We start from the raw sequence: 20,123 nt of genomic DNA, 5'->3' as shown, positions 1-20,123 counted from the left end.
GATAATGGCTTGTAAAGTGGCTTTAAAAGAGAAGTTGAAATACACAATACTTATCACAACTTAAAATTTAATAGTGACCAGATCTGTGAGGTAGGTACAATCAGCATTGCACATCCATTCCTGGGGTTGACTTCAACTGTTGTAATCTTGTAGACAAACTAAGTAGTTATGTCCCCACCATGGTTTTTGTAGCTTACATATTCTAATTGTTTCACACTGAAAATGTGCTTTTTTGATCCGAGAAGATATTCTGCCTATACAAATATAAATACGCTAGCAAAGAGCAGCTGCTACTGTAGACAGCACTTCCCATGAAATCTGTGCTTTGCACAAGGATTTTGAAAGTCACCCTTCACCCATGCCTCTGAGCTGTCCAAGTAAAACAAGCTATACTGGTTAAAAAATATATTTTGCCTGTAACTACGCTTGACTTTCTTCCAGTGCAGGTGTACGCTCAAGTCTTCTTCACAGCCCAGCCAACAGCCGCCAGCAGACATTTGGAGCACAGACAAGATGCAGGCAGGTAACGCCCAGCTTTTCCCCGGATGACTCACGCATTTCCTCCAGCAGCACACGGGGCACCTGCCGGGCGCTTCCCCGAAAAGCCTGATTTACTGGGGTTGCGCAAGTCGCACACGCTGCACGTGCAGGGGACGGTGCAGCCACCTACCTCCTGTTTGGGAGCCCACAGAAGATAGCAGCCAAGACAGGGCGGCTGCCCCAGACAGGACATCTTCTGTCCATAACTTGTTTCCAGGGGCCCTTGGGGAAGCAGGGACAATTCAGAGTGGGCCATTGAATGAGCTCCCAGACGCTCGGGTACACCACAGTCACCAGATCAGTACGCTTCAGGGCCAGGACAAGCCTCCAGTTCTTCTCTGCCTTCCATCTCTTTACCTCTGTAATGAACCTAAGGCTTCGTTAGCTGAAGCACACCTTCCAGAAAGGCATCTGGGCTCAACTTCTACTCTGACAAGAAGGAAAAATCAGTTCAGTTCCGTGATTTGTTTGAATAGCTGATCACATCCATTGTTAAAACGCACACCCTTTGAGTATTTGAAGCATCCTATCTTTAGCATCCTTTTGTTACCAATTACAAATAGATTATAGCTTTTTTTTTAAACTTTATTAGCTAGATATCACATTCACCTCTTAACCTTCTTTTTTTAAAAAAAAAAAAAATAAATCTCCTTATGCCTCATTATTAGAAATCTTTTTTTCCAATCTTTAAATACTGCAGCTCCTTTCCGCCTTTCTAACTTAGAAGGGATCCAAGTGCCTACTCAAGGCAACGTAAGCATGACTGATCAAAAGATTTGAAGCTATTCTTTGAATCTTAATAGGGATGAACAAGCACACAGAACTTTATCTGGATCTTCATTCCCCAACAGATTAAAAGAACATTACTTCATTTAATAATGCTGCAAGGTTAAAACGTTTAAGTTCCTAACATTTACAAATTCAGAAAATACTTACATCCTAAGGCACCAGGAAAAATGCTAGTACTCATTATTTGAGCAAGCAAAGAAAAATCTATGAAGTCAATTTACTTTCATTCTCCAGACAAAAGAGCTATAAATGTAAAATAGTCCTTGTTTTATAAATATTTAATCAGCTTAGTAACAATTAAGACCATCTCACCCCACACGGGTTGTGCTACCTTTGATTAAAAAACTCAAGGAGAAAAAAAAAAAGTTTTTTCTTATAAATCCATTTTCTTCACTCTCTCATTCAGAGCCATGGAAGGGGGAAAAAGCTGCAGCACGATCATTGGAAATCAGGTTGCAAGAAACAAAGGGAGAGCACATTGCAAAAAAGTTCTGCCCTCTTCCAGGTAGAAATAGCTCTTTATCACTGCTTGGTTCCGCTGCAGTCCTTGAATACCCTCGAGCAAAGGAGCAGTACTGATTCAAGGCAAACTATCTGACCCGAGGGACTCTGTAGAAGGGAGGGGGGAAGATGATCCAGCCAGAAACTTGAATGAGTGCATCTTATCATCTGCTAATACAGCCATTAACATGGAAAGCTGCTCAGTTCCACTTTCCTGCCTGCTGTCCCAACGCCTTCCTCATCCTCCCCTCGGGCTCAAAGAGGAGATGGGTTCTGCCACCCTTTACAAGGAACACACTCGAGCAGCAGCAAGAGAATCTCCAAAACAAGTTGTGCCCCCCGTTCCCTCGATACCATCCTTGTCACACTTGACCAAGGCTATTCTGAACCTGCAGAACTTGGGAGAAAAACATATCCATCCCTGAGCTCGCTGAAAAGCATTACCCACACCACACTCGGCACACTTCAAGGCTTGCTGGGCTGCCTGGTGGGTGAGAAACAAAGGGCACACCAGACCGCCATCGTGCGAGTCAGGACGTGCACAGGTTTCCAGCTTCCACACCTTGAGCCTCTACCGCGAGCAAAAGCTGCAGTTTCCCCCGCTTCGTTTATTGCTCATTTCCACTCCAGACAATCAACTGCCAACAGAACTTGAAAGCCCACGCTGTCTCACCATGCAACAAAGGAAACCAGATCATCCTCCCGTACAGCACACATCTGCTTTTGTACCACAACTCCTATTAGCAGACTGTTGATTAAGAAAAACATATTGGCAATGAGAAACAGATCAGCAGCTTGGCATTTGTTCTACTTGTGCAACCTTTCAGAAACAGCCCTGCATTGCAATGAAAGCAACAAACATCTGCTATGTGCAAATATAAATATTAGAGAATCCAAAAGATGCAATGTTGTTCAAAAATTGGCTGAATGGATACAGAGAAACCTTACCAGACCATCATTCAGACACTTAAACGGAACTTTTTAATTCCTAAAACCACAGTAACAGTAAACTAATATTTCAATAGGGCTTATGTAGTCAATAAAAGTATCACTGATCCCTCTCTTAAGAGTGTTCTTCAGTAGTCTACCAACACAAAATGCTCATTGGGATCTCTGAAACCCAGCGAGGCATCTTTTGGTGCTAGAGCCAAACCGCTTCCCATTCCTTCCTTCCTGCTCAACCCAACTGGAAACTGCATTTTCACAGCGACGGCTCCCTGCTAGCCCAGGAACCAGCTCACCGTGGGGTGACTGCAGTTGCTTGGTCTGTAGACAAACAGCAGAAACACACCTAGGGATAGGAAGTCAAGTCAGGGGAGGTTTGCCACTGTGCTGTCAAACTGCATGCCTGTGCTAATAGCTCCACACACGTGCTTGCGAACAAAACAAAGAACAATTCCCAATGTGTACAACTACATCAGTTCCTATAAACGAGAGTGATAAGACTGAACAGAGAAAAATTACACGCAGCTCCTTGATCCATTGTTCCATGCTACAAGGATGTTGTGTTAAATATCACTGTAGGAGGAAGTCAAAGCTGCTCCGGAACACAGGAAAATACTTGGAGAAACAGTAGACTTGGACTTGAGAGGGGCAATCCAGTGGAGCTGCTCAGCACACTGTGTCAGAACAGCTGGAGAAGCACACCAGATTCCCAGAAGACACTCATCTCCTCCCAGTCTTGCAGTTTTCTGACAAAAAGTGTCACCACCCTTGGTACAAGCCAGAAACTAAAGGATCGCTCCAAGTGGTCCAAGTGGTAACAATAAGAGAAAAAGAGTCAAGCACGAGCATTATGTCTGAACCTAATTCTGAACAGAGCATTACTCTCCTAAGGACAAGACGAAACATGCTTAAAGAAACAAATAGTTTATAAACGTTTTAAAAGCCTCCCTCAGATACAGATGGATCTATGTTGAAATTACACCGCTGTACTCCAACGTGCTTACTGGAAAACAGAAACTGCAATTATTTTTCAAGACAATGACAACATTTTACCTACATTGTAATATAGCTTGAATCCATTTATGTTAGAGACATTACCATACTACAGAGCAGACTTATGATAAACTATGCGATGCACACAGGAGACACTTTTTACCTCCTATCAAGAAAGTCACGGTAACGAGGCTGAAAACTTATTAACCTATCTAGACTTTCAATGCATGTAAAATATCAAAAGTTCAAATTATTTATCCAGTCTGCTAATTCCTCTGCAACAGTAAGAAACTCTCCCTCAATCCTATTCCCTACAGAACCACTACAGTCGGGCTGCAAGCTGATGGACAGAGCAGAAGCAGCAAATATGCACTCCGATCCTTGTAGGAACACCACAGAGGAAAGGGAACTACGAAGTCCACAACCGCCCTCTAAAAAAGCCCCAAACCTCGCTTTTAGTCCTCGAGCAATATTTAGGGGAGCTGTTACTAATTCATAGACCTTTCTAATACCCAGTGACGTGCTACTCTATAAATTAACGTGTCTGAGCACCGCAATGCCTCTGTTACTCATGTTTGCTCAGTATCGACTGCAGAATTCTCCCAAAGAGAGCAAATGTTAAGTATGATTTTTTTCCTTACATGGAAAACATAAAGATGAGACGCAGCCAGTGCTCTAAGGCAGAAGAAAACTCATTCTGCTCTTCTTATCCTGTCCATTTTATTGCTGTTGATTAGTGCTGCACTTGGAAAGGGCCACAACTATTTTGTGAGTGGCTTAAGCAAGCACTCCTCCCCGCCGCTATCTTCTCTGGGCCTTGCAAAAGTCAAACCTTCAAAGTTCAATAATCTGTGACAAAACCCAGCCTGTAAAACTGCAAACAGCAGGGTTAAGATGACATCCCACAAAAAAAAAAAGGAAGATTAAGAATTTCTTTTATGCTTTGGAGATTAGGTCGAAGTGCCATAATAAAAAGATGCTTCCAGCTCTTTATCACCTTTCGTACATTCTCTATCCCATAAAACTCTCAGGGTGAGCCCCCATGAGCCAGACTGCCTGCCACCTTGCCAAGGGTTGAGCCGAGGACCTGGCTGCAGCCTTCCGCTGTTTGCACACTCGCTTTCAGGCTGCCACAGCAGCAGCCGATGCAGGCATGGAGTCACTGCCTGTCTTTTGTTTTTCAGAACAAGGAGAAAACACATTTTTTCCCCTCCCTCGTCTGGGAAACAGGAAATAGATTCTTATAAAGGCTCTCCCACATACAGACAGGGCAGGAAAAAGGTGGAGTTTGGCAACATTAAGATTTGTTCTTCAAATGCAGACCAGTAATTATTCTAAGGTAAGCGACAGGATGGCTGGGCTTACCGGTGTTTACCCACTCCGGTGCTGCTGTTTTCAAATGTATTTATATTTCAAGCAGACTTGCTTATAAATGTACAAAATCATTTATTTTTACCCAAGTTTTCAGGTGGTTAGACTCTTGCAGAGACTTTATGTACCTATACATAAAGGCAACCAAAGCAAAGAAATATGCCTGCCTAAATAACTGTACAAGTTAATTAGTTCACAAGCTCCTTATAAAGTGGCTAGACATTTTATCCCCATTTTATAAATGAGGCTGTACTGTTTCAAGTGCAGAATATCGCTCCCCAGAGCATGCAGAAAGTTCCACACCTCCACTTCAGCAGCCATAAATGAGCAGCAATATTGTCTTTAGCTCAAGGGGGAAAGAAAATCGTTAGGACAGAAAAGTATGCGGATTTTCTAGGAATGTCAGTTACTTGATAGCTGTTAACTTCTGGTGGCTGGAAGGTCTGAGAGAGATCTTCCCACTGGTCGGATGTATTCCAGGGTCTTACATTAAGAACCAATAACAGGAGAGGAGTTGGCAGGATCAGACAGAAGACTCTCCAGTGAAAGATCCTGAGATGCTGGGTTGACACTGTGTTTGCATGAGCTACCCAAAAAATTCCTGCAAGTACTAAGAACAAAGGTCAGTTGGCCTTTGCTTCTACATGGGATGTCCTACCCCTACTTTTAAACACAGAAGTTTGTATGAGATCAGTTTTCGTAATATACTCTGAATTAGTTCTAGGTTTAGAACTTTTTAAAAGCTTTTCATCATACGGGGAGGCACAATTTGGATTTAAAAAAAAGTTTTATATAATTACTATCTCAAACCAGATATCTTGCAAAATGAAGAAAATAAATTTAAGTGTGCTCAGTATCCAGCTCTTTCAGTTTACCCTGCCTATATTGAGAACAGCTCCAATGTGCACAGGCTGCAATTAATCAGCAGTTCTCAAAGTGGTTTAAATCACGTTTTTCTTCCCTAGCATATGCCTCCAACATGAATTTACCTATGTCCAAATCACATATTCCTCCATCACAGCATACCTACCACGAGCTCCGGCTTACACCAGTGTGGTCCATGCATCCATCCCCTACACCAGTTTGTCCCCCTTCCCTCACGCCCAAATTCCCAGCTCCCCACCTGTTACAGGTAGCTCTAAGCGCAAAAAGAAGACCCAACTATCTCTCCAGCTTCTAGTCTCCGGCCAACAAGCTCTCCTGCCTTGTCCTTTGCCGTCGCTGCCTACCTTTTCTTCTCTATCTCCTGGTCTCTGCAGAGACAGTGGGAAGGAGCACGCCATGTGGTCGGTTCACCCAAGAAAGGGGACTGTCAGGAGCTCGGGGCAGAGAAGCTCTGCCAGAAACAAACCACTCATGGCACAGGGTCCTGCGTGGAATGGCTCTGCCTGCACCGCTCTTGGCTCCCAGGTCACCTCCAAACGGCATCGGCATTGGTTTCAGAGTTCAAGACATTCCCAGAAGGCATTTCATACCCGAAGCTACTAAAAGATAGTTTTCAGATCATGAAGACTTCTCTAAAACAACAGCCAGCCGATACGTAAATCTGTCCAGTCCCTGCCATGATGGATGACAGGAGGGAGACAAACGAAGCCAGTAAATAGTACTCTTCTGTTAAAGAGGTGCTACAGACCCAGAAAAATCGCATTTTTTAAACAGCGCTTTTTAAAACCGTACACTGCAACGCAAAGAGACAGGTCCCTCATGAAATAAGGGGTCAGTACAACCAGCACCAACAAAGGGCAACGCTCCTCTGGCACCACAGTTAATGTAAAAGTGCAGTACTTGCTCAGGTACCTCCGGAGACCTCAGTAATTTTGGAGCTGTGTGAGCTGAGGTATGGCTCACGTCTGCATCTGTCCTCCTCTGAAGCCATGGCTCCCCACTCCATCGCACCACGCACTGGGATGGCTGTGTTATCTACCTGCACACAAGGCTTCCTGTGTTCAAACTGCTTACAGCGCTAACCCAGAGGGGAGTCAATCTCAGAAAGCCATATTCCAACCACTGAGAAATCAATTTGCATTTGACAAAGATGGAATAAACCTGTAAAAAACATCTAACTTGTTCCAGCTGCTGAATAGCTACCTCATTTTTTGTTTGCTGAGGTCCAAATAGCCTTTAGAACCAAAAAAAGACTTTTTCATAAACTTAAGTACAGTAAGAATACTGAGCATACTACAGAGCACATCATTTAACCCCTATAAAAATATTTAAATGTGATCAATATAGTTCCTCTTCAAAGCATTCTCTGAGCATCAACCACTACAAAAATCCCTCAAAACAGGCTCTACGAAATCAAATTATAACAAAAAAATGTTTAGATTCCCCTCAGAAAACTACAGTACTACTGTGCCAAGAATATACTCGTAACTAGAACAGAGTAGGAAAGCAAAGACTTGTCTGCAAAAAGAACAGGTTTAGCTCTTTGGAGTACTGCAGTAGCTTTATGATGGCCATGAAATAAAGCTACAAGCCAATAAACCTGACACACAGAAAGCCAGCGTGGAGCTGTCAGCCACCTAACATTCGGCATTAGTATCCCTCCTGCCAATGCAGATGCTTCTTTATCTTTAGCATCCTTCGGCATTGCTGCTCTTCTCTCCCACACATCGTAAAGAAGCCACATTTTCTTTTAGCAGAGTTAGCAGCAAAATGAAATGAGTGATGTTTCGTCTTACATGCTTGGCAGGATGGAGCTTTGTTAATGATTTTTATCTTCCATTCGCAAGTTCTGCTTTTTCTTTTTTGGCTTTAGAGTGGACCATACTCAAGAATCCCCTTCATACAGCTATGAGGGAAGAAACCTCAACTTACATCATCATTACTGTAGGTACAGGGTGACAGCTGGTAAAGGAAGAAAACAAGTTCCCATTGTATCGCAATGGAAAGCTTGAATTCACTGAAAAAGCAATTAAAATGGCTATATTTAATACATTTGTCCATTACGATCTCACGTAACTATATTCCAGTTAAAAGCTCTGGTTCTCAGCATCTCAGAGGGAAGAAGCAGAAACAAACTGCCTGCCGCAGCTCAAACTGCGGAACCTGCGATTCACAGCAACTGGTGTAAAAGTTTAGAGTTAATTTACAGCCTCTAATTATTATTAAGGGGCTATAAATGGGGACCTTAATAGTTCTGGTGTAGAAGAGATCAATTACATGGCTACTTTTAGTAGGCACTTCTTGCCCTGCGTGTATACTGCCTTCATTATAAGCCCTGACCACACTACACGCTCTGAGGCTGTTTAGAGTAAGGGAGGGCAGAAAAACACAGAAGGTGCCAAAAACCAAAACAAACACAGAAGTCAAGTGTCAATTACGTGTTTTGTTGTTTCTCGTCCTGGCCCAAGGTTGTAACAAGCCCTTTGTAGCACTCAGATCCTAATATGAGCATTTATCACCGTGTGAGATTCTGTGTAAGAGATGACAGCTTCGCTGAATTTGTGCCACAGCATTGTTTTATGTCAAAAGGCAAGACGTTTCCAGTTAGTAAGCGCACACACCATAGGGGAAAAAAAAATCAGGAATACACACACGCCACAACACATCCTGGAGATGTTTCTGGTTCTTCAGAGGTGTTGCTGTTAGCTGCACAGAGCTAACCTATGGGAATGAATATATAGTCCTAAAGGCTGTTGTTTGATTTAACTGCTTCAAACTGCAGGAAACTAACTGAAGAGGCCAGAGTTAAGGGTAAGCATTAAAATGAGCATCTTCGTATGTTATAGCCTGAAATTTTTTATTTCTTAATCACTTTTCCACATAAAAGCAACAAAGATTTTTCCAGCTACAATATCATCTGGCAAGTGTTTCAGCTTCAGAATTACATGACAGTATCAGTCTACGCTGTATGGTCCACTGATCCGAGTAACTGGTTGATTGAGAGGCTACCTAAAAACTATTTTATAGTTAAATGTATATTTTCCCCAGTCATCTGCAGCATTCGCCATGAAGAAGGCTCAGTTCCAAACCCATATTTGGGAATAGCTCTATTAATATAACAACAATGACTCACAGTGCAACTTCTAATGAAATCTCCTATTTAGAAGCATTGAGTTTATAATACTTTCCCCATATAAGGCCTAAAGTCGAAATCTTTACACATACATCGTTAATGAAAATAAAAGTGCTTAAACTACTTTCGCCTGCTCAAACATGCAAGAAAAAAAATCCCAAAAGAAAACACATGTGAGATCATAAATCTTGCGCTGTAGGACAAACGCTACCGGAGCAGCCAGAGGACAGCTGCCACAAAATCAGTACCCACAATCCTTACAAAAGCTCTCCCGTCGCTGAAGGTGGGGAATACTCCGTCATCTCGGCATTACGGTTCGAGAAGAACCACTGCCAGCTTCAGAGAATGGAAGAGCAAACCTGGAGCTCCTCGACAAGGGAGCACGAAGAGCTGTGGCTGACCAAGAGAGCATGAGGTCCCCTCAAGTCACCGGTGCTGGCGTGACATCTCGGCTTACGCTTGTTTGACACCAGAAAGCATTTTAAAGAAGACTCTCCAAAAACGGATTGCCAGTGCAACAAAAAGCAAAGTGGATAATGCACATTTTTTGGCCTTAGGCTGACAAACGTTTGCTATGCTTTCCAAGGATAACAGCCTGCGTTACTACCCTTACATTTTCCCTTTTTCAAGGGTAGGAACTGCAGTAATTTGGGAGGATTGTAAAACAGTTCAAACAGCTGCTTCTCCTCAGATAAGATATTTGGGTGTTCGTATTACTTCTGTCTGCCAGATGAACTATTTTAACAGGCTTTCACGAGCTGCTTGTCACATCCTTTAATACCGGTTTTCCTGCAGTTGCAATGACCCTTAAAAAAAAGCTCTCTGAAATAGACTTACTTTGCTCTTTCTTGTTTCTACATTTTTGGGCAAAAGAAATGCAAGACACTACTTTTTCTCCCTGGCTTGTTTTGCGTCAGTACAAGAGGGAAGCATACGAGAAAAATAAATTCCTTTTCAATTTCAGTGCTTGGCTCAAAATCAAGAGTCATTAGTTTAAATCAGTGGCTCGGAGCAGAGGAAACAGATCTTGAGGCCAACAATATTTTATCAGAGTTGGTTGAACATCCATTAATCTTTAAGGAATTCCTAAATATTTCTTCCCTGTCCAACCAGGATTTGTTTCAAGACATCGCTTACTTCTGCCTTTGATTACATAAAATCACCTTCAAGTACACACAGTCCTGAGATGAAGGTGGCAAAAAGCATCTCCACTGTTCTGTTCCAGGTCTGCTTTTTTTGGAGACCAGGACTCAGCGAGCATTTTCAGAAGGACCCAGGACAGCACAGGGCAGGGAGATGTCAAGCTATTTGACTTCTCAGTTAGACCCTGGTATGACAAGCTGAACACAAACTTTCCAGAAAGCTGAGCAAGTGCTCCTCAGCAGTGACAGCACTGAAGCTAGCTGCAAACACGTCATTTTCAAGTCTTCCTCCCTGCAGATTTCCGAACGCACAATCTAGCTATGCTCCCTTTGCACCGAAAGCATCCCAGGTAAACACTGCCACACAGACAATATTCAGCAGCACAGAATCTGGTAATGGAAAGGAGGGAAGGTCAAATAATTCAATTAACATTTAAACATTTTACTTTTTGCTACACGTTTGTTTCAGTGAATAACCTCTTTTACATGCTGTTTGGTTTCCATTACCAGCCGTTTGGGATGGCTGCTATGCATGAGTTGCAGAGATAATTGCTCACAGTCTTAACAGTCATCTTCAGGCTGTTCTCAAGTCTCTAAACCTTCAGAGGTTTAGAAAATATTGCAGACCAAGTGCCCCTTGCCAAAATAACTGGGCCAATCAGCAGAGTGATGAGGCATCGCAGAGCAGTGCCCCCAGAAATCCCAATTCGGGTGCGACTGTACTTAGCAGACTGTTTCTCAGGGTATCCTGGGATGTTTAAAGCAAGGTCAGCAAGTTGCCAGCTGCCCAAGGGAGCTCTCCACTTCTGTAATTGCAGAAAACTGCAGGCAGAGTGAAAGTACACTGGCACGGACACAGCTCTGTCCCCACCTGTGAAGGAAGGCATAGGCCCATACATAATGCTTTTGAAAGGCACACTAAACTTAGGTCACCCCACCAATGTTCAAGCTGCATACTTGCTTCGGGTGGGTTGAGGTCATATCTTGTAAGATGCATGCTTGGATTTACACCCTTCCTTAAGTCATTAGGAGAGGAGATAGCGGAAGTAGATGGGCAATAACCAGCACTCGCTATCTGACACCTTACCAGTGTGCAAAGACTTCGGCTGCCACCAATTCCAAATGCTAAAGGAACAGGACAGAAGTTTAAAAAAACACCAAAACACAGCATTTGCCAAGAGAAAACATACTGAAATAGTTATAGCACCAGTGCATTTTCCGCTGCCAATAAACACAGCACCGAGCAAATAAAGGGATATCATCCAACTTAAGATGACCTTCAAAAGAAATTGTTTAAAAAGAGATATTGCAACGCGAAGAAATAGAACCAGCACACTCCAGGCTAGCTTGTAACAGCAAAGCTGACTTAACATTGCCAGAAAGAAGCTGGCAGGTAAAGGTTCCTACTTCAGTCTCAGCAAGATGGTGTAGGTGGTCTCACCCACCAGAGGTGTCTCTCCACAAACACACATAACCATCACCTGCTTAAGAAAGCAAAAGCAAACTTGTCCACATCCAGTGACAGCAACACAAGGAAAACCTACAAATCACCACCCCTAAGTGAAAGTCTGGACTTTGTATGAGTTTCCAATTCACACACGTACAGCTCTAACACTAGCATCAACCAAGGTGCAATGAAATAGGAGCAAGGTGAGGCAGGGGGAGCTTTTGGCTGGCATTGGATTTGAAAACGTTTTCAAATATCTTCGCTTCCCTTGCGGTCTTCATCCTTCTTGTGAGTTCACAAAGTGCAATCAGTGCCTGACCGAATTATACCCAAAGAAAAGACTAATTATTGTGATGACTCTTGCTCATCCACAAGAAAAATTAAAAGAGTTGTGTTTTTCTGAAAACTGGACCAAGTGTCTGCAGTTTTGAGGTCTATGATGTCTTGTGATGTCCTTATGACATCTAAGACAATACTATTAAACGGAAAAGCAAGCATCTTTATTGCAAACGATGCAAGGGTTTTCACTTAACCCCTCCATCCCAGAAACTGGGCTTCTCCAGTCACCCATCTGGTTGCCTCACCCAAGATAACCAGCATCACATCTCCCAGCAACAAGAAGATTAAAACCCAAACCTGGTCACATTTGATAGAGAAGATTAAATGTACAGCTTCTATGATTTAACATTACTAAACGCTTAGCACGACACCACCCTGTCTGATGTGCAGCATGCACGGGACGTTTCGCCCTACATTCTGCAGGTAAATCTGATTGCTTCAAGGTACTCCCGTTTGACTGTACAAACCACCTGCTCTTCTCTTTCTTAACTAACAGAAGCTGGCGGTTCTCATGCTGTATATTGCAAACAGCCGCCCCGCTGCCCCTATGCCCCTGCCGTGCGCAGATACCTGGGGCAGCCGTCGCGTGTCGGCCCTGCAGCATTCCAAAGCACTGAGCTTCCCTCGCCCGGCGTGACCTGCGCGACAGGGTGCCGCTCCACCTGGCAAGAGGAACGCGCTGTCCCAAACAAAAAACCTAAAGATCAAAACAAGCCTTTCTGCTGACGTGCCAAAAGTCGAGGCTGAACAGGAAAACACATTTGAAGCTCTTTTTTTCCATTACCTTGCATTATTAAACTATCTAGGCAAGAGATAAACATAAAAGGAATTTCTTTAATTAGATAAATTCACTCCTCAGCATCTGCTGTTTAACAGAGCAAAGTACATCAGCATGTTAGAATCAGATAATATTGCAGTATCCCACAAACTCACGGTTGAAGCTTCTTTTTCATGCAAACATTTGGGTGCCACTGGTTTTCACTCACTGTAATACAACGCTTCCAGTTAAATGATTGCCATAAAATGTAATGCCAGGTATGCACTGGGCCACAAGTGAAATTCCTTAAAATGATTATGCAGCATCTTGCAAGTTAGAACAAGGCCCAACAGATGCACAGGGTGATCTTGCACAACTTATTTCCCGTAGGTTCTATACCATGCATGCATCCATTTTTAATAAACCTCAAATCAATTAAAGACTGTGCTTCCTGTGTGCAACTAAAACCTAAAAAATGCCTTGAACAAACACTATATACCCTAAATTTTGCATTTCAGCAACTTTAATTAAGTAACTCTCTAAATTAAGATAATCTCTCAGAGGGTCAAAAACCTACGCCACAACAAAACACTAACAAATACCAGTATATTGTTAACCTTCATCTACTGCAAACTCAGCCCCACTGAGTGACAAGCTCAGCTTACAGCGTAAAACCAAAGACTGCAAGACAGTAACTTTCAATTATGTTTGACTTTGTATACAGATAGTGGAATTATTACAGTTATTAAAAATGTTAAGGATAAGTCAAGAAAATGTTAGTATCCATCTACTTTGCTATTAAAAAACTAACAGGCTTCTATTTTCTTAAAAATCAAATTTAAGCACGTATCAGCAAAGGTCCTTTTTAAGTGGCCTTCTGCAAGCCAGTGCTGGCAAAAACAGTGCAGACTAGCTGAACACCACTACCAAATATTTCTGACCTGATCTGCTTGCACACCTACATCTCTTGTGCAGAGGCTGCCAACCTGCCGTGCAAGGGGCGATGAGTTTCCAGCCAGCAGGCACTTCTGTGCTCGGCTCCACGCTGTGCGCTGGAGTATACCTGGGCTCCTCAGGGATGAAGCACTAAGCCAGTTGCACCATGAAGCATTTATCACAGCGCTTACTCATTACGGGTGGTTAAAAGCAGCAAAGTGAAACGCCACTCGAGGACTAACACCGTTCTTCATTTGTCAGGTTACCAGCCAGACAGTTAACACAGCGGTGTGAAGTACAAGTCCCCTTTGGATCAGGTATGCTGTGCTGAGGAATAAAGCCTGCATCATCTGAACACATAACATGCTTCTGCATCAGTAGCTGCATCAGTAGCATCAAATGCAATTATAAAAAATATTTTCACCTAAAAATTCTGATTTCAGTTATTACAAAAAAGTTAAGATTCCTCAAACAAGAAATAACTAATTTGTTCTTTACAAGAACGTTATATTCTCTGTTATTGAAGGGATTTAACAGCAGAGAAAAGCAGGATTTTTAAAACTACAAAACTCATAATGTTATCTCAGAGTGCTTTTGAGTACTTGAAGCTACTTAAACTGATTTCTAGACAGACTAAATTTAAAGTCACCTGTGTTCACTATCAAGGGAGCATCACATTTAATGAGTGTAGCCCTTGTTTGTATCAAGAGCCTGGGCTGCTTGCTGGCAAGCACTTAAACTAATTACCATGGGCATCGCTTCAGGAATCACACAGTTCCTAGTGCTTTGGTGCTTTTACCGAGCAGAAGCTTCTCCCACTCTTAGATCAGATCCCTCTCATATCATCACCACACAGGCAGCCCTAGCCCCCCTCCCAACACACACTTTAATAGCAAATCTAACCAAAAGCTACAAAAAGCAAGCTAAACAAGCTGCACATTTCATACACTGCAATCCTTTGTCATTTCTGAAGCGGAACACTTGGTTGCTATTTCACAGACCCCATCACTAGAAAGAAAAATAAAAGGCTTCCGTTTTCGTGCAGCTTTAATGAGGAAGATTCAAAAAGAGGATGCAGGCTTTTTCTTACCCGTTCAGCGTGTATGAACCATTCCTCTTGAGCCTCATACTTGCAGATAAGAATCTGAGGAAAAAATCCAGACTGAGGAGGTTTGTCCTCTGCTGGAGCAGAATACAGGCACCTGTTTGGTGGCTGTGCCTTTTGCTAATCAGGGGATCTCTTTCCTGTTTCTCTGAGTCATCAGCAAGGAACAATGAGAAACTGCCATTGGAGCCAATTAGCAGGAAGCCCAGAGGAAACTGCCTGCAACCCATCGAGGGTCTGGAGGTGTAAAGCGGCCCCAGCCCACCTCCCACAGCATCTCCACCAGGAAAAAGCAGCAGAGACATGGAGAAAAGTGTTTTTTTTTTTTTTTTTTTTTTTTTTTAAATACAAGGTATGTAACCACCCTGCTTTTGCAACAATAAACCTCGTAAAAACTGTGTTTTATTGGTGAGCCGCTCTTCCAATTAGTCTGAGAGCAGCTTCAGACAAAAATCCCTCCTCCTCACAAGCCCAGCTGCGACTATCGCTCCAGTATTCATCACTACCTTCACAGCACAATGCACCTAAGCCAGCCCTAAATAACAAACATTCAGCCTTCTGCTCCCCCCCCCCCCCCCAATACCAAGCTGGACGCTACACACGTGGAAACGGACACACCACCCGTGGTTAAAGGCTCTTCCCCCACCCCCCACCCCCCCCATAGAAAGGTAAAACCAGCACATCTAAAGTCACACTCGAACACTGCAGAGAAAAATATCCTCTAGCAGCCCAGTGTAGTCCTGGGCAGGCTGCTCTGCATAAATCACCCGGTCATGCTGTCTCCGATCAGGCTGTTTCGCTCCCTTTTCTGTTCCACCTACCGATCCCAGATAGCTGGGAACAAAGCAGCTGTGCAGCTCCACGCCTGGGCCAGAGGTACGGACCTACCCCACGGGGCACAAATTCATCCAGGTCATTATTGATCAGGTGCTGTGAGCAAATCAACACTCAAGTAATAAATCGCATGAAAAATGTTTTTAAAAATGAAAATTGAGATGATTCACTTGTGGCCTGGATAAAACTACTCTAGGATAGTGGGCAAACAACATGCTAGCCAAATGTAAAGACTGAATATTTACTACCTAAACAGGGGGAAGCAATGTGTAGGGGCACAAAAAACTCCAACCTGAGTACAATGGTACTTGATTTTGCCCAAATGACTCAAGACACTGTGTTTATCGAACTGTGAATTTTCATCCTGATCCTGTCTTTGCGCTGTCCTTTCAGAGCTGTCATTTGAAAACACAGGTTTTAAAAAAAGGCAGCCTAAAAAGTAGAAGTGCTCCATTTCTTTCTAGATGCCAGATACCATACAGGCAGGAGTGTTGATCCGTACCAATATAGGGACTGATTAGATCACAAATGCTGACAGAAAACAAGGTTACAAGGGATTACGGGCTTGGAGAAGGAATCAACAATATCATACCTTGCTAACAAGACAATGAGACTGAGCTGTACAAGCATGCTAATTTTGCAAGATAGAAAGCAATTCTCAGCATCTATCTGGCCTCATCTAGAGCACCAGGTCCAACCCTTGGCACCCTAGTTGAAGACAGATGTAGAATTAGCTGGAGCCCAGGGGCACCAATATGGAATTTATCCACCCCAAAGATGAGAAAACCAATGGAGGAAAACAATGTAACTCCTCCTCCCAGGAATGTAAAACAATAAGAGAAAGGAAACAAAATGTTCTTCCTGCTCTATCCATCATACAGGGACTTGAATTAAACAAGAAACAAACCAGGTTAGTGTTACAATGTTGTTTTTCTTTTAAGTACAGGAATAGATCCAGAGTTTCCATTATTGCAGGCCCTTGAGATGATGTCGCTCCAGAGCTGGGGATTAACTAGGTGACCTCTACAGGTCTCACTCAGCCCTAGCTTTCTATGATTTGCTCCTATTACTGGATGGAAGAAAGAAAGAAAATTGTGCTGTGTAACCACATGAGGCAAACTAGCTCAAGTCAAAGCAGACTACAGCATGCTTCAGACTTTTTTTTCCCCCTCAAAAAAAAAATTATACTGTCCAGGACTGCCAAGACGTGCAATGCATTACCACCACAGCAGTAGCAGCACTCTGCTTTTACCATACATCATGGGAAAGCGTTCCACTTCACATCCTTCCCAACCAGCAGCTTTGCAGAGCTCCTACCCTTGTCTCGGCTGGAACCAAGACCTGATTCCTCACGTCATGGTGGCCAGGCCCTGCTGTCCCTCACCAGGGAGCGAAGATGCAGCGTGGCTGCAGAGGACCAAGAAGTTCGACGCCTGCAGGCAGCTACCTACCTACCGGTGCTGGATGAAGCGGAGACATGTTCTGGGAAGCATATCAAAGAGAACTAGGATGATTTACTTCATTAATAATTTGGACAAGAAAAAATAGTTAAAGTTAAAAAGTCAAAATAATTATGTTAAAATCTTTTATAAATTCTAAAAGTCAACCCAAAACTTCAACTTCAGTTTTCTTTTTGGAAGCAAAGATTCCTGGGGAAGCCCTTTGGAGAGGGGCTTTTAAACCCAGGCTCAGAATAGGGTCTTCAGGTTTTGATGGAAAAGATCATGCCCTGCTCAGAAGGTGCATCTGACAGTACAATTAAAAGTTATATGCCACTGGTTTTTGGATGCATGCTAATTTGCATTGGAAGTGCTCTAGCAATACAGAACACAGGAGTTAACAGAAGGGGGTATCCGATGACTATTAAGTAATAGCAATTGAGTGCTACTTGTAAACTGGAATATCACAACTTTTGTAATTAAAAAGGGACCTTTCCCCAGTGTTATTGCCTTTTAAGCCCCTGTCTGGATGCACAATGCAAATGATTTACCCGCTGATTTTATGAGCATGTTGTTTTTACTGGCTACCCGATTTCTTAAAAATAAATTTCAGTGTTCTGTTGCTGCAAGTAGCTGCTGTTTTTTCCAAAGTCTGCTTCTGCCCAAACACATCAATGCTTTTTCCTTTTTCACTCCCCCATGCTCTTTCAAGGATTACAGCAGCACAAGGGTATGTGTTCTTTAACATCTCCATCTGAAAACTATTATAAGAAACCAGCAACTAAATATAAACCCTCCAATCAGAGCCTGAGCCAGCCACACTGATGCTGGGATCCCAAAATGCTATCATGGACAAAAGCACTTACCACAGAAACACAGCAAAAGTCTACTTGCCAACAGAACGGCTTCAGAAACAATGAATTCCTGCTTCAGAGAGGTCTTCTGGAGAAATGCAGTTGGTTAACAAAGATGAAAAAACTTATTTTTGGTCACCATAAAAAATCAGGACAATAAACTTGCTGAAGTTGGCCACTCTATGGTGAAGCAATACGCTACACACATTATCTCCTACAGTATTTTCAATTAGCTGCACCTAAAGTAATACTTTTCTCCCCTCTCTCTACACGTACACATTCCAGAAAACACACACAAGCTGAATCACCATTACTGCTGCAAAAACATATGGGAGGAGGGAAAGTATCTTCACATCTCCTCAAGGTCCCTTCTGACAAATAAAACATTCTTAACAGTCCACTTCTTTTTTATTCCTTTCTCCAAGCAGCATCTATCAATCTTATCATGGATTATTTGCTCCCAGGCTAAACATTCATCCCATTACTGCTCTGCTTCTGTGGGGAATTTCAACTGGACCATTTGGCCCAGTTGTTCTAGAAGTTAGCTCAAATACAGTTCTTTAGATAAGAGAAATTAGTATGGATGATTTACCATGTTCAGCCGTCTCCCAGCCACTTGCTACTTTGCAAACAGCATTGAAAGGCCTCTGTTTCAATTACTATGAAAAAATTCTCCATTTAATAAGGAAATGTACATGTCAAATAAAAAGCTGGGTACAGAAGAGAATAGCTAGCCCGCTACTACTTGGAAAGGATTACGGTACACTCAGAGCTTAATTATTCATCTGGGAGACGTTCTGCATATGAATGAAACATCTTTCTACATCTAAAAAAGAAACACTCAGTAGCAACCTCAGTTATCCACATCTGGTCAGGAAAGAGAGGAGACAGTGTGCCCATATGTACCCTGTTTTCCAGGGTCATGGCTTTTTCATGTGTGTTAAAGTTACTTGCACAGCATGGAGTGTTATTTTATACATGTATCCTTGACCCATCCCACCCAATGTTTTTGAGGAATTCTATTTGAATTTGGCATACAGCCCACTATTAAAGAGAATAACTTACCCCATCTGGAAAAGACCTACCAACCTAATATTTCGTCTTTATCTCCTGCTGTCCTGCATCGCAATTTGCACCTAAGGGCTGGCCAAATCAATTCGTGAGAGAAACGGTAAAACGCTGAATTGTTAGAAGAAGCAGGTTTGAGTCTACATTTCTGGTCTGACTGTACACTTGCAACACTTTGTATTAGTTCATGTATCATACGGGGCACCAAACAGCGGGTCAGTTAGGCTCATTTCACTTGTACTTCACTACTGAGCTAATTCAGGCTTAATTTAAACACTATTATTAGAGAAGCAAGCAAACATCAATTGCTGTTAGATAGGGAATGAAGAAGTAAGCAACCTTTACTAAGAGAAGAAGAACAGGGAAGTTTACTCTAAGACATAGCTGGAAACATTTTTCCCAAATTCTGCTAACTCATCCTGCACATGCAGATAGCGCTGCCTCAGCTTCAGAGCTGAAGGTACTCCTTTGCCAAAGCTGTTAAGAAATCTGATTTCAGTGGGGGTTTTGGTTTAGTATTGAAGAATAAGCCCAGTGTGAGGCTATTACAATGGTCAATAAACAAATGAAAGCCACATCACGTTCCCTGCATGCAAACAGAAAGCCATAACAGGAGGAGTCTTCAATTTACTTCGAAGAAGAGATTTGTATTTTTAGTGAATACAACAGCCAGTCCCGAATTAAGACAAAGATGACAGTGGCACTGAAAGGGTTATTGCAAGCCCTTCATAATATGCCAAACAGGACAGTGTTGGAGAAAGTTACAGAACTGAAATAACAGAAAAGCAATCCGCCTGGAAACGGAAAAGGGTGGGTGAGCAGTCTCTACCGGACGAGGGCAAAAGCCAGGGTTTATAAATTTAGAAAAAATACACGCCCACACAAAACCTCTCAAGTAAGAGGATAAAAAAAAGACATTTTACAAGGCTTTTATATAAATTTTGCCTAATCATTCTTAATGGACATCTGCCCATGGCTTAATACAGGAAAGAACAAGCTTTCAGCGTGTGCCAAACTGTCTGAAACACAAACCTTTGGCACGCCG

At 42.7% G+C, this 20,123-nt stretch overlaps 1 protein-coding gene across 6 annotated transcripts in view; it reads right to left on the bottom strand.

Annotated features, from left to right (window-relative positions):
- Positions 1-20,123, bottom strand: part of MOB2 (MOB kinase activator 2) — a 112,635-nt gene that overhangs the window by 40,623 nt on the left and 51,889 nt on the right. Inside the window, exon 1 of one of the 6 annotated variants that reach the window (XM_083838571.1) lies at positions 14,869-15,128. The exons of the other annotated variants lie outside the window; for them this stretch is intronic. Coding sequence (XP_083694697.1) covers positions 14,869-15,113 — 245 coding nt within the window. The 5' untranslated portion in view covers positions 15,114-15,128. Of the gene's footprint in view, positions 1-14,868; positions 15,129-20,123 lie in introns of those variants that run through there. 6 annotated transcript variants of the gene reach the window in all.

The sequence above is a fragment of the Anser anser genome, assembly GCF_964211835.1.
Source record: "Anser anser genome assembly, chromosome: 5".
Lineage (NCBI taxonomy): Eukaryota > Metazoa > Chordata > Aves > Anseriformes > Anatidae > Anser > Anser anser.
The sequence above is the reverse complement of the archived record's forward strand: the minus strand, read 5'-3'. Positions and strand labels throughout refer to the sequence as shown.